We start from the raw sequence: 13,695 nt of genomic DNA on the forward strand, positions 1-13,695 counted from the left end.
GATCTTCTCCAGAATTAATTTGATCCAATTGCTTCTCTCACAGTAATAAATTAACCCATTTGCACCCAAATTAATAAATCACCAGATTAGTTGGCAACTGCCTAGTAGGGAATGAGTTCCTTAAAGAGTGAGCAGTTAGGGGCGGCTAAGGTGGCGTAGTGGATAAAGCACCAGCCTTGGAGTCAAGAGTACCTGGGTTCAAATTCGGTCTCAGACACTTAATAATTACCTAGCTGTGTGGCCTTGGGCAAGCCACTTAACCCCATTTGCCTTGCAAAAACCAAAAAAAAAAAAAAAAAAAGAGTGAGCAGTTAAAATTTTGATGAGAGAGGTTACAAGTGTCCTCAACAGGGCAAGCTTTGCAAAGGTGTTACAATGTCTACCCTAGTTAGAATGAATCTCCCGAGGAAAATGATTAAAAAGACTGTGGTACACTAAAAGAAGAGGTATGAGAGGAACAAAATAGAAAAGGTAAAAATGACTATCATTCATTACACAGTTTTGTGGGCAGTTGGCCCTTCCTCTAACCTAAATTCCCTACCTATTATGAGAAAAGAGTATTGCTTTACCTTTGTGGTGATTTTTCACCCAAACATGTAAATTTAGGTTAATATAGTCATTTTTTTGCTACCTAGAAGATGAAACAACAAAATATTCCTTTGAATTTGTTAGAGGGGAAAAAAGACAGAGCTGGTACACTTCAGAAATTGAAGAAAAGGTCATTTAAAAGGGCTGGGAAAACAACTATGCCATACTGGATATATTATTATATTATAAAGTAAGGAAAACTAGAGACCAAATTCAATTCTTTCAGATCCTCAGTTTTATAGGCAGAAGCCAGTTTCATGATCTTGGATTAAAGAAGACATAAAATGCATACTATAGCAAAATTGTTTGTTGCCAAGATATGTTAAAACTCGAACTATTCTGAAATTCCTAGAGTCTTGAATAAATCACTTTCTTGGAAAGTATTACAGAAAATAAGTTGCTCTAAACATGATCAAGAAAATAAAAATAATAACCAAAATATTTTGGAAAAATGTAGAGATGAAAAAAGAGGTCAAAACCCCCTAAACAAAATAAGAAGAGAATGTCAAAAAAACAAAAACTTGCAACTATCCTAAAGGCAACTGAAATGCTGATAACTGTTTTCACAGCTGATGCTGCTGGCAAATAAGTTCACTGAGGAAGTTAGTATGCCCCCTAATCGTTTCCTAGATTATTCTCAAAATAAGTCTTGGATATATCTCAATGGAGACAAAATTTCAATACCATTGCCAAATTATCCCATTACAGTCCTTCCTCATTTGAAGATTTGAATTTAAATTAAATGAAAGCTTAAATCCTGAATCAGTATACCTGTGAAAATATTCAGAATGCCAGGAATACTAAGGTGATAACATACCTCATAGAGCTGCCAGGAGGAAAATGTTTTATAAACTTTTCAAGCACCAGCAGTTAAATGTATAAATTTCTAAAATCTCAATTTAGACTTTAGAAATAATCTCCTCTGTCCACCATCTCACCCAAATTCATGAAGCTAGTCAGCATTCATGGATTAAGTTTGCTTCAAAGGACCTCATGTAGGAAGAACTCCAGCCCACTAGAATCATAACAGGCTATCAGACTGTATTGGCTTTATGAGCATGAGTAAATGGGATTAGTTTAGTAATAATAGGCAGAGAGGATGAAAAGCAATGAAATACAGTTCTGATGAGCCATACCTAGCTCCTTTTGTATGGTGTCAGGGATTCCTGTAATAGTCTTTCTCCTTTTGACTTTCTTCGGCCGTCTTACGACAGTGTCTGTGTAAATTAGAGACCGCCGAAGGCTGGCTTGGCGGTCGAAATTCTCCCCTGATGTAGAGTAGTGGAACAAGCAAAGCAAAGTTAATTTGAAGCACGCTGACACCATGCACTTTCTTCCAGTAGCTTGTTGTAGAAATGAAAAAAGGCATTAATAATGATGTTAGCTCAGTCATATGATAAGAATGTTGGCTTAAGGGAAAAAAAAAAGAGAAACAAAGCACACTATCACATGGAGGCTGGCTTTCACGCTTTCAATGCCCATATGCTTCCCAAAGTAACAAAACCACAAAGGAATTTCCCAGCCACTTTCCAAACATGGGACAAGGCAGCAAAATGTCTTTCTATTGCATCTGAAGTTAGAAGAGCATTACAGTATTATATAAAGGGGGATCCCTTGTTATTGAATTGCCCTGTGTAGTTTCAATGGTCTGTATAACTAATCACTTCTTTTGCGGTTAGTTTATGATCTTCCAAAATTGAAATCTCCATGAAGACAAAAAGACTTTTACATACTTCCACAATGACAATCATACTGCCTCACACCAAGTAAATGTATCATAAAAGAACAAATGAATGATCCAATGAATAGCTGGTATAAATAAGGTAATTTTTAATATATATAGATATAGATATAGATATATAGATATATAAACATCCATTGAAAAAAATTAAAAAGTCTTATAATGATAGAGTGATTTCCACTCAGTGACATCCAGTAACATTGCTGTGTGTAGTTAGAGCTAAAAAACTGGTAACAGTACAACCATTTAGGCTATATTTCATTCAAACTTGATATGCTGATAATAGACTCTGACTTTCTAGAACTTAAGTTTGTGTAATTGCCACACACAAACCATCAAATATATGTGTAAAGTAGAGAAATTGTGAAAAGTTCAAAACACTCAAAGCAAGTATACTTTTTAAAATAACAATAGCTAGCATTTACATGGTATTTATGATGTAATAGGCACTGTGTTAAGCACCGTACCAACATTACCTCATTGATCCTCACAACATACCTGGGAGGTAGGTACTATTATTTTTCTCATTTACAGTTGAGAAACTCTGAGGCAAACAGAGGATAAGTGACTTGCCCAGGGTCACACAGTACAAGGATCTAAGGCTAGATCTGAATTTAATCTCCCTGATTCAAGGTACTCCTGGGTAAATCTCAGCAAATCCCTTACAAAAACATGGTTTATTACAAATGTAAAGGGCAAATGATCATATAAAAATGGAATACAAAAAATGAAACTCACAAGGAAAGCAGATGGACTGCCTATGTAAAAAAAAACAAACTATTTTTTCCCAAATAGTCTTGTCATTAAATTTGGTCCTGATAGAGAAAGGAAAAACATACTACAAAGAGAAAGCCCTGTTATATTGGAATATACCAGGACATAAATTTGCCTGAAGGAGTTACTTTTCTGAAAAAATTTGGAGAGAGTTGAATCAGTTCACTTCATGAGATAAATTCTACACATATATTAACTGGTATTTACATGCATTATATTGAGACGTAGTATAGTAAAATACATGGGGATTCAGACTTAGTCCTGCTCACAACACTACACTAGTTGTATAAATCTGAACAAGTCACTTTACATTTTAATATTCTAGACATTTCTCTAAAACTGTATGTGGCAGAGAACCAAGCTGCTTTGGAAGAGATAGTTGTAGAGTTTTCTCAAACCAATGAAATGGAACTTTTTTCCACTATCTACGCTGTGTGTGGTATACCAAAATCCTTCATTCATTTTTAAGTTATTAAAGCTTATCAAAACTATTGAGGCTACTGTGGCTTAATATTGCACAAAGACTTCTGGAACATCCTAGATATTGTAGTTTTTTTAAAATTTATTTAAAGCATTGGGGTTAAGAGTGATTTGCCCAAGGTCACACAGCTAGGCAATTATTAAGTGTCTGAGACCTATTTGAACTCAGGTCCTCCTGACTTCAGGGTTGGTGCCTTAGCCATTGTGCCAAACAGCTGCCCCCATAGATATGTAGTTTTTATAACATCATTAAGACTTAGAAAATTTGCCAAAATGGTAATAGAAAAAATGCATCTTTTTTCTTTAGTTCTTTTTCTCTTTGAAAAAAGTAAAGACAAACCCAAATGTTTCAAAGAAATTATTAGAAGGAAAAAAAAATCCCCAAACCCCAAAACATCAGAATGAGAATCATCTTCTTTTACATTTTGATGCCAGTTAACTTTCCTTGCTCCACTTGGTACTGTGAGAGCTAAAAGTTTCTAATGTATCTTAATCCTAAAAGGTCAGTGTTATGAAGCAATATGCATTTTTCATCCAGAAATAGTTCAAAATTCAGCACTCTATAAATTTGGCAGTGTTATTTTATAATACTTTTATTTAATAATTAATTTCCTATATTTTAGGTAATTTTGTTCAATTCTATACTTAATTACCCATTATCACCAGATATTTTCCTTTTAGCTAGACAAGCTACAAACCTACCCCGGATGTGCAAAACTACTTTCCATAAAAAATAAATTCCCCCTCTCTCTCTATCTCTCCCCACCCCCCAGGTTCTATCTGGTTCAAGACCCAAAGGATTCAATCGATTTTTTAACCCAAGGTATGTAGCTTACTGTGTTAATGCCCCCTATCTGTGCCTGAAAGCTTTACTTCAGATTTAAAATAAATTTAGGTGTATTCTGTTCCACTGTAGAGACTACAGGATGAACATCCAAATAAATGAGGGCAAAAAGTAATGCCCTAAAAGAAGCTACACTAAGTGTTTAGTCCCCATGCTCTTTCATGATTTAATTTTTTCCATAATTTCTACAAAAACTATATGAAAACTACTTATTTAAAAATAAAAAAAACTTCTCACTCTGTATTGCAAATTAAAATTATTAAGCTAGTAAATCATTGTAGGTACAAAGAATATATAAGATATGGAGAAACTCATAGTGAAATAAAATCAAAACAATTTTTCTTTCAATGTTAATACTGTGAAGATTAGAAAGTCACAAACTAGGTCAATTTGAACAACTAAACTATTTTTGAAAATATTTTATATCCTTTAAAATATAGGGTATTTATATGACCTCCTTTTTCCCTTTATTTTTATTTTTTAGTGGATTTTTTTACAAGGCAATGGGGTTAAGTGGCTTGCCCAAGGCCACACAGCTAGGTAATTATTAAGTGTCTGAGGCTGGATTTGAACTCAGGTACTCCTGACTCCAGGGCTGGTGCTCTATCCATTGTGCCACCTAGTCGCCCCCATGACCTGTCTCCTTAATACTAATACTTTATTTATATGCCTGTACCCATTTTTTATAATTGGTTAGCAATTTAATTGCCAAAGAGAAGAGGACTCATTCTTTAAGAAACAATGCTGAGCTTATTCTCTGCCAATGTTAATGTCACTAAATCTAAATTGCATAGTAAATAATCCTTTGTTCTAAAAAAGTCTCCAATTTCCTATTCTCATGATAATGTAGCCTTCAAATAATTCTTAATAAAATTTTGTGCTTCATAGCAACATTCATCTCAGTTTGTTATTTTACATTTTCTCTGGATTTCAAGTGAATTGCATGTTTATATATTAATTTTATTATTATAATTCTAAAATTGTGAGACTTTATTTGGAAGTCAAAAAAGATGTTAAGTGGTAAGGTAGCTATTTATATTTATAAAAACATAGTTATATGATAGCTACTAGACATAGGAGTATCAAAGGTGATAGTTATGAATGGAACAGCTTAAAATGCCATGCATGCAATATGATGGTCAAGTCTGAAATAAACATCTGTGGAATGAAGATCACATGGAGTTTTAAATAACCTGGTTTTCATTAGGATTTAAGATTTTCAAATGGGGAGTGCTAAATATAACATTACCATTTCTACTGAGTATAAAACAAAAAACAAAAACCAACTCTTCTGCAACCAGCAAGAAAAAAAACATTCCTATTAGCCACTCCCACAATTACCAGCATCACTGTGCAGATGCCTCTGCTGGCAGTGAGCAATTGCAGCCTCACTCACACAAGCACAGTCCTGGTGCTGGGGGAATTGTTTATAATTTTATAGAAAATCCATCACTGTTTATCATTGAGCTTCTTCCCAGGCTCTAAACCTTTAGGTCATATTTTAGATATTCTGATCTATAATGAGCATGATGGTCTATTATGTCCACACTTGGACTAATTTAATTGAAACTGTCAACCCTACATGATATAGGGGTAGATTATCTAATTTTTACATTGTCCAAGCCTTTTGTCATTCCCATTCTATGCTAGCTATAATTAGATATTAAGAAGGAAAGATCTCACAAAGAAATAAAACAACATGCATATAAGAACTATTTCTGAAGTTTATCTTTCTATTTCTATCCTAATTATGACAACTAATTGAGAGTTGACTCAATATTACAAATAATGTTTATATAAAACAAACTATCATTCAAATGTTTTAACTTTAAAACTAATTAATATCCATGTATATACATGAATACATAAGATAAATTCTGGTATGTATGTATATATATATATATATTCATATATGTATCCATTAGGTTTAAAGTTAAAAATCTATTTCAGAATTTGAACCAAGGCTTTTGTTTTTTCTGAGTTCTATTTTTTCAAAGCAAATTAGTAATCAAAATAAAAAAAAAACCAAGACTAGATCTTGGTTCAAATTCTGATATTAACCTCCTGATCCTTAGAATTCTCATCTGTAAAATGGAAATAAATAATATCTGTACTATCTGCTTTGCAGTGTTAAAAGAAAAGCACTTCATTATCCTTAAAGTGCAAGAGTATATGAATGTGAGCAATGTGATAATCATCATTTGAGCAATCACTGTACTTTTCTTGATGTTTCTATATCTTAATATCTCTTTTAGATATTTCTTCCTGAGATAATTAATAGTGTTCCAAAACCCAGTATTATAAGGACTGTATATTACAAACTGCAAGTCACATTGGGAAAAGCAATAAATAGAGAATTAGGAGAGCTAGATTCTAGTATCCCATGGCTACTAATTATGACCCTGGGTAAATCCATATTTCTTCTCTGTGTCTCAGTTTCTCTAACTGTTAAATTCAGTTTTATTTGGTGTCATAGAACCTCTAAGGTATGCTTTTACCTAATATAATCTATGAATCTATAAAAACTTCTTTCATGACTGAAATCTTAAAAGACAGTTGGTCTATTCATGAAAAAATCTTTCTCAAGTTGAATGGCTAAATATCAACTCTTACCACTAGCCTTCAGTAAAATAGATAATTTTAATTTTTAAATTAACATTTTCTTCATTGAATTCAGTGATGGGTGTAGATAAAAGTATTCTTTATGCTCTATAATAAAATGCAAAAGTGGTAAAATTTTGAGAGAAAGAAGTAAGAACTGTAAAAAGTTCTGACCTGGTCTATATTACATATATATATATATATATATATATATATATATATATATATAGTCCTAAACTTGACTGAATTGTAAAAGCATACCAGTTACATTAATAGGAACCACATCTGTCTGGACTGTTTGTGCTTGCTGACGCATCTTCTCCTCTGGTGTTGGCAGTGGAAGTGATTTGGTCCAGTTTGTCTGGGTGTTAATATCCAATAAATCATTTGAAGTTGGAGTTCTGGCTCTCCTGGAACTAATAAGTTTTTCTTCCTCTGAGGAAGAGATGGAGCACTGAAAGAAAAAGAGAAAGGCACACGGTGTGTAAATAGGTAAGGAATACAACTTGTAAATTTCTGTTCTTTTTTTTTTAATAAGATTCTAACAAATCTGATCTAGTCAAAATAAGTAGCAAGATTAAACAGAGGTTTCCAAGGAAAACACTCACACATCTTGAACATTTACCAGGGGATTTTTATAAATTTTATTTATTTAAGGCAATGGGGTTAGGTGACTTGCCCAAGGTCACACAGGTAGGCTACTATTAAGTGTCTGAGGTTGGATTTGAACTCAGGTCCTCTTGACTCCAGGGCTGGTTCTCTATCCACTGCACCACATAGCTGCTCCTACCAGTGGTTTTTGTAGTCAATTGGTAAGAAGAAAGTAGTGAACCTCAAAGGCAAGCACAGCTTCTTCAATAAATATATCATGCCTTATTATTATACTTCCAACTATTTTTTCTATGTGCCAGAGACTTGGATAAAGGCATACCTGATTTGCTTATCAGATTTGCAGGTGATACAGAACTGGGAAGGATAACTAATGAACTTGATGACACAGTTTGGATTCAGAAAATAAAAATTAAAGCCAGAAAATTAGATCTAATCTATGTTGTAATTTCATAGGATTAAGGGTAAAGTCAAAGATTTGTAGGGTCATAGACTTAAAACTAAAAAAAAATCACAGAGGATCTGGTACAATTCCTTCATTTTCCAGATAAAGAAACTGAGGCTCAGAGAGGTTGCCTGGTTGAAATAGTCATTTCCTCCCTCACTGGGAAAACTTTAAGTAAAAGGTTTGAAGAATTTGGTCATGCCATGTGAAAATTCTTATTCAGTATAAGTTTGATTAGGTTGACTTCTGAAATTCTTTAAAGCTCAGATTCTGTGCTACTCTTCTATGAGCCTAAAAAGACAAGTTGAAGAAATGTTATTGCTTAGGGATTATATTTTTCATTTTAATAAATAATTATTGAATCCAGTTAAAAAATATGTTCATATCACAATTTTTAAGCCTTTTCTAATTTGTTCCAGACCATGCATCTGAGAACTAGGTCTTATAAGAAATAGCTATTGCAGAACAAGCATTCTTGTTCTCAAAATATAAGTAAATAAATATACAGAAACATCGGTGTGAAATTGTTAAAATATATCAAGTTTTAATAAATCTTTACTCTGAACCTTATCAGAACTCTATGGGAAACATTGCATACTGTGTAAGCTTTGATAAATATTCCCATACAAACAAAATAACCTTCAAATATCCTTCTTCCTGTAGCATCTTAAAAAGTATTTATTTATAGGGATAGTATTTCTTGGCAATCAGATGGTGATGAACTGAAGTAAAACCATAGCTTATCTTAACTCAATGACAAGAAGATACTGCAGATTTCTCAAAAATCGATGTTGTAGGGGGTGAAGTTACTTTGCTTTTGAGGGAAAATATACTAGTATTCTCTGATGATACATTCTAATTGCAATCTCTTTTAAAAGTCCATCTTGATCTATTTCTAATATCATTGTAATATTTTGCAAGGAAATGTGAAATGAAAATTATAAAAAATTGCTATGATATTAAGATTATCTTGTCATTTAAATTATTTTACTAATCCTGATGACTATATGAAAAATAATCCCTGATATTCAATAGTGCTTTAAAACTTACAGTTAATTTTATATTCATTTTTTTCTCATTTGATTCTTGAAACAATCCTCTAAGATGGATACATTTTATAGACACAGAAATAAAGTCAAAGAAATAAAGTGACTTCATCAAAGTCATTCAACCAGCTAGGGAATGACTGACTAGGAGACAGATCCAGGTATTATATAGTCCCTAGATTAGTATTATACTACACAATAACAACTCAGTTCAATAAAATTTCAAAAACACAATGAAAAGTCAGCAAAGTCACAACACCTGGGGGCCTTGAGAGGTGCCATTAACTTTGCTTAGCCTCAGTTTCATCATCTGTAAAATGAGAGTAAGAATGCTCACCCTATTTCAAAAGATCATTGAGAGCATTAAATGACATAGCATAGGTCTGTCCCAATCCAAACTTAATGTACTGTCATTAAAACAGAAATCAAATTTCTGAAACAAAAGAACTGGTACATAGGTATATAGGCATGTGTGTTTGCATATGTGTAAATATTTAGTGGATTTTAGTAGCAAAAATTTTGGGAGGAAAGGCATATTAAAATCTGAATAATCATTAAGATTCCCAGGATAGCTGGCTCAAGTTATCCCTGTTATAAACTATTTTAATGGAATTCTAGTTTCACTTACTTTTAAGGCATAATAAAGTAGTATGTGATTTTTTTTGAAGACATGAACAGGACTAAAATATAATAACATCAATTTAAAAATAGTCTCAATGACATTGTTACAGTTGTCTTTTTAAAAAAAATTTATCTATCATTGCAAATAAAATGATTCAAATTTTATGCCATTCTAATCAAACTGTTATAGTTGGCAATAATGACTGAAAAGCAGATGGAAAATGAAACATAAAGCTGTGTCAGAGATGCTCAACCTTTTTTTGGAAAAGACTTCCTATTGTCTGACTTTACAAATATTTCCACCCCATTCATACCCTAACACTATTTATATAGCCCCAAAAGATTTATGTCCATATAAACATCAAGCAAGTCATTTACTCCCTTTTGAGCTCAGATTCCCCCTCTATAAAATGTGTGTATATAATTTATTCCAGCTTTAAATCTATGATTTGGTGGAGATAACTGGACTCATATCTGATTGTAGTAAAACTAGGAATGAAATAGACATTTCTCTATAGCTCAAGTGAATCGTTTTTCGTACAGTGGAGAACCTTCTCACCATAGATGAAAATAAAGTTACATACTTTTACTAAACTTATCCTAAACAGAAGAATTAACTTTACACTAGGGTCTAGTATGACAATTTAAAAAAAAAAACCCAAATATTGACAAAATAAGGTTTGTTTTGTTTCATTTTAACTAGAAAGTAAGCAAAGTATTCAGGTGATGAATAATCTTATTCTATACTACACAAAAGTTTCCCTTTTTTGTCCATTTTTGGTAAAGCAAAACAAAACATTGTTCTGCCCACTGTGTGGGTTTCAGTGTAGGTGATAGGTCCCAATACCTACTTTTCTCTTGATAGTTCAGAATTGATAACTGTCTCAGTGAAACAATCAGCTTTGAGGAGGCAGTCACAGAGGACTGCATCAACGTGACAAATGACAAAGACACAAAATAAACCTTTCTAAAGTTCCAAACACCCTTCTGAGAAAATTTCCCAGGTAAGTAAAGCTCAGATAATAATTAATGTAAATGTAGCTCTAATTCAGTACCATGATCCACTATTTACCAACATCTATTATCAATATCCCTCTTCCCTTTAGAACCATTACTTATTGTGCTGAAAAATTATCTCAACAATCTGTGAACTCTTCAGATCCTCCCTAGACTCACCTTTCCAATGTCTAAATCCTCCTTTGTCTTTCTAATACCTTCTCTGATTAGAAATCCCATTTTATGCTCACTAATTAGTGAAACTCTTCACTTCTTTCCATATTCTTCTAAACAAGAAAAATCTTGCTCTACTCAGAAGAAAATGCATCCTTAAATATTGTCTCTAATACTAAATGCTCTTCTCATCCCTGTAAAGCAGAGTAGATATAACTTTGCTGCTTATTCTCATTTTCAAACGATTCCTTTGAGTCCATTATAACTCAGCAGCCTGCTCTGCTTTGAGGATTACATCAGTGCCACTTTTTACCAACATGTACACTTTCATCCAATGACAATGGCCTTCTGGACATTTCATCTCTCAGCTTCAGGCATCTTCTCTAGCTGTCTCCTAGGTCTGGAATGTTCTCCCACTTCCACTCTGCTCATTAACTTCCCTAGTATTCTTTAAGTACAGACAAAAATCCCTTCCTTTATTTAACTCTCTTAATTCTAGTACCTTCCCTCTGCTAATTATTTCTTCTCTATTTTATATACATATAACTTGCTTGATATATTTGCTAACATGTTATCTCCTCCACTAGATTGTAAGCTCCTTTAGAACAGTGACTATCTTTTGCCCTATTTTTTGTATCCCTAAAGCTTAGCACAGTGCTTGGAAAATAGCAGATTATTAGTGTTTATTGTTGAATTGAATATCCAATCACAATTTTTGAAGTCATCTACTAGCCTAAAGGTCATTCTTCATCCTTTTTTCAAGGAGTTCAGGTCTCAGATTTTACTCATCCTCTCTACCGTGACCTCATAGTGGAGACATCAATATACACAGTAATAATCTTTGTGATCATCCTGATCTCTTTATTCAGTAATATCCTAAATAGCATGAACTCCCACCTTCACTTCACTTCACTTCACCACATAACCACATTATACATAATTGTTTCACCTTCATATTTCAAATCTCTGAAATTTCTCTCTCCTAATCTTCACTGTCACTATCAACCTCACTCTTGCTAATTTATTAATTATCCTTTCCACAATCTTTCCAGTTCTTCTCATTTTCCTAATTCAATCAGCCCTAAAATAGGTCTCACTTTCTACCCATCAACTTTGACTCTAGAGATGAAAAGTTCAACCATATACCAACAGCTAGCTTGAACTGTCCATCTGTCCTATCTGTAGTCAGGCCTTGGCAAGCATCATGTCTGGATTACCCTCAATATCAGTCTTCTTTATTCCTACATTATATCCGTTGATTGCTGCTAGAAAAAGGAAGGCAATGATGTTGACTGGATTCACTGTAAATTTATCTATCTAATCTTAACAGGGACCTCACTAATTAATATGGGGACATCTTTTTTTTATTCCTGAGTGATTCTCTATCATATTCATTCTCCAAATATTCTCCACTTGCTTAAATTTAGACCATGCTCTTTCTTTCTTTCCATCTCAACAGAGGATCTCATCTCTTATTTTACTAAATAATAATAATAATAATAGATGCTATATATATCATCGCCTTAAAAAGTCAAAATCCTTCATCATACCTCATTCTTTTCTTCTTTGTACTAGTTTTTCATAAAGAGATGTCCTTTCATGTCAAAGTCAACTCTTCCTAGTGTGCTGCTCTTTATCCCATTATCCTCTCCTAAAAATCATTCCCTCTTTCATCATCAGTATCTCCTTTTTCACTTTTATGCCACCTTCAGTTATGACAAAGTCTCCTTCAATCCAAGATCTTGTTATTCCTTCAATTTTATCATTATAGATGTTTTCTCCCTTTTAAGTCAAACTTCTAGAAAAGACCATTCACCATTTCCCCAGCTCCCACTCTTCAATCTCTTATAATTTAAATTCTGCATCCTTTCATCTCCAAGTATACCAATATATTTTTATAAATAGTTTGTTTTTATATTACCTTTCTTTCCAAATATATTCTTCTACTATTCTCTTCCTTATAATAAAAGGGAAGAAAACAGTTGAGTCAAACCAACAGAAATATCAACTGAATTTGAGATATACAGAGTTCCCTACTCATAGTCCTCCAACCTCTATGAAGAAAGGAAGCAGGTACATTTTCATTATTCCTCTTTGCTGCCATCTTTAGTCATTATAACCTTAGAGCACTTAATTTCTAAATTGTTTCATCTTTTTCTTTTATACCATTATTGTCATATGTATTGTTTTCATAGCTTTATAAAATCATGAAAGCAATGCACATAATATATACATATATAGATAGATGTTGCTCCTGGTTCCTTGTATCATTTCATATAAGTCTTCCCATAATTATTTGTACTGTTCATATTCCTCACAATTTATTTAGTCATTTCCCAATAAATGGACATTTACTTTGTTTCAACTTCTTGATTACTACAAAAATTGTTTGCTAGAAATATTCTGATGGATAGAGGATGTTAAGTACCTAAATTTATCTTGTATTTCAAACTCTTAATCAAAGATAGTCTAATGATCTCAGTAGCAAAATCTAATGGTCTTTCCTCAGGCCTCAGGCTACTACTTAATCAATCCTCAGTGGCTGATATGGGTGAAGATATGCTCTTCCTGGATACTCTTCTTCTCCTTGGCTTTCATAATGCTGTTTTCCTTTTATTTCTCCTCCTCTCTGTATATCCACTCCTTCTGATTTTTCTTTGCTTAATCATTATCCTTCTTCTACCCATTAAGTGTAGGAGTCTCTCAGAGTTCTGTCGTGGAAGTTCTCTCCAACTCTTCACTTCTATGATATCTCACTAGATGCCATACTTTCCAA

General features: G+C 33.0%; 1 protein-coding gene across 1 annotated transcript in view; it reads right to left on the reverse strand.

The window, feature by feature from the left end:
• Positions 1-13,695, reverse strand: part of NHSL1 (NHS like 1) — a 264,064-nt gene that overhangs the window by 23,533 nt on the left and 226,836 nt on the right. Inside the window, 2 exon segments of the mRNA XM_074187692.1 lie at positions 1,725-1,856; positions 7,290-7,482. Of these exon segments, the coding sequence (XP_074043793.1) occupies positions 1,725-1,856; positions 7,290-7,482 (325 nt within the window).

This window comes from Macrotis lagotis, chromosome 5 (assembly GCF_037893015.1).
Source record: "Macrotis lagotis isolate mMagLag1 chromosome 5, bilby.v1.9.chrom.fasta, whole genome shotgun sequence".
Taxonomy (NCBI): domain Eukaryota; kingdom Metazoa; phylum Chordata; class Mammalia; order Peramelemorphia; family Peramelidae; genus Macrotis; species Macrotis lagotis.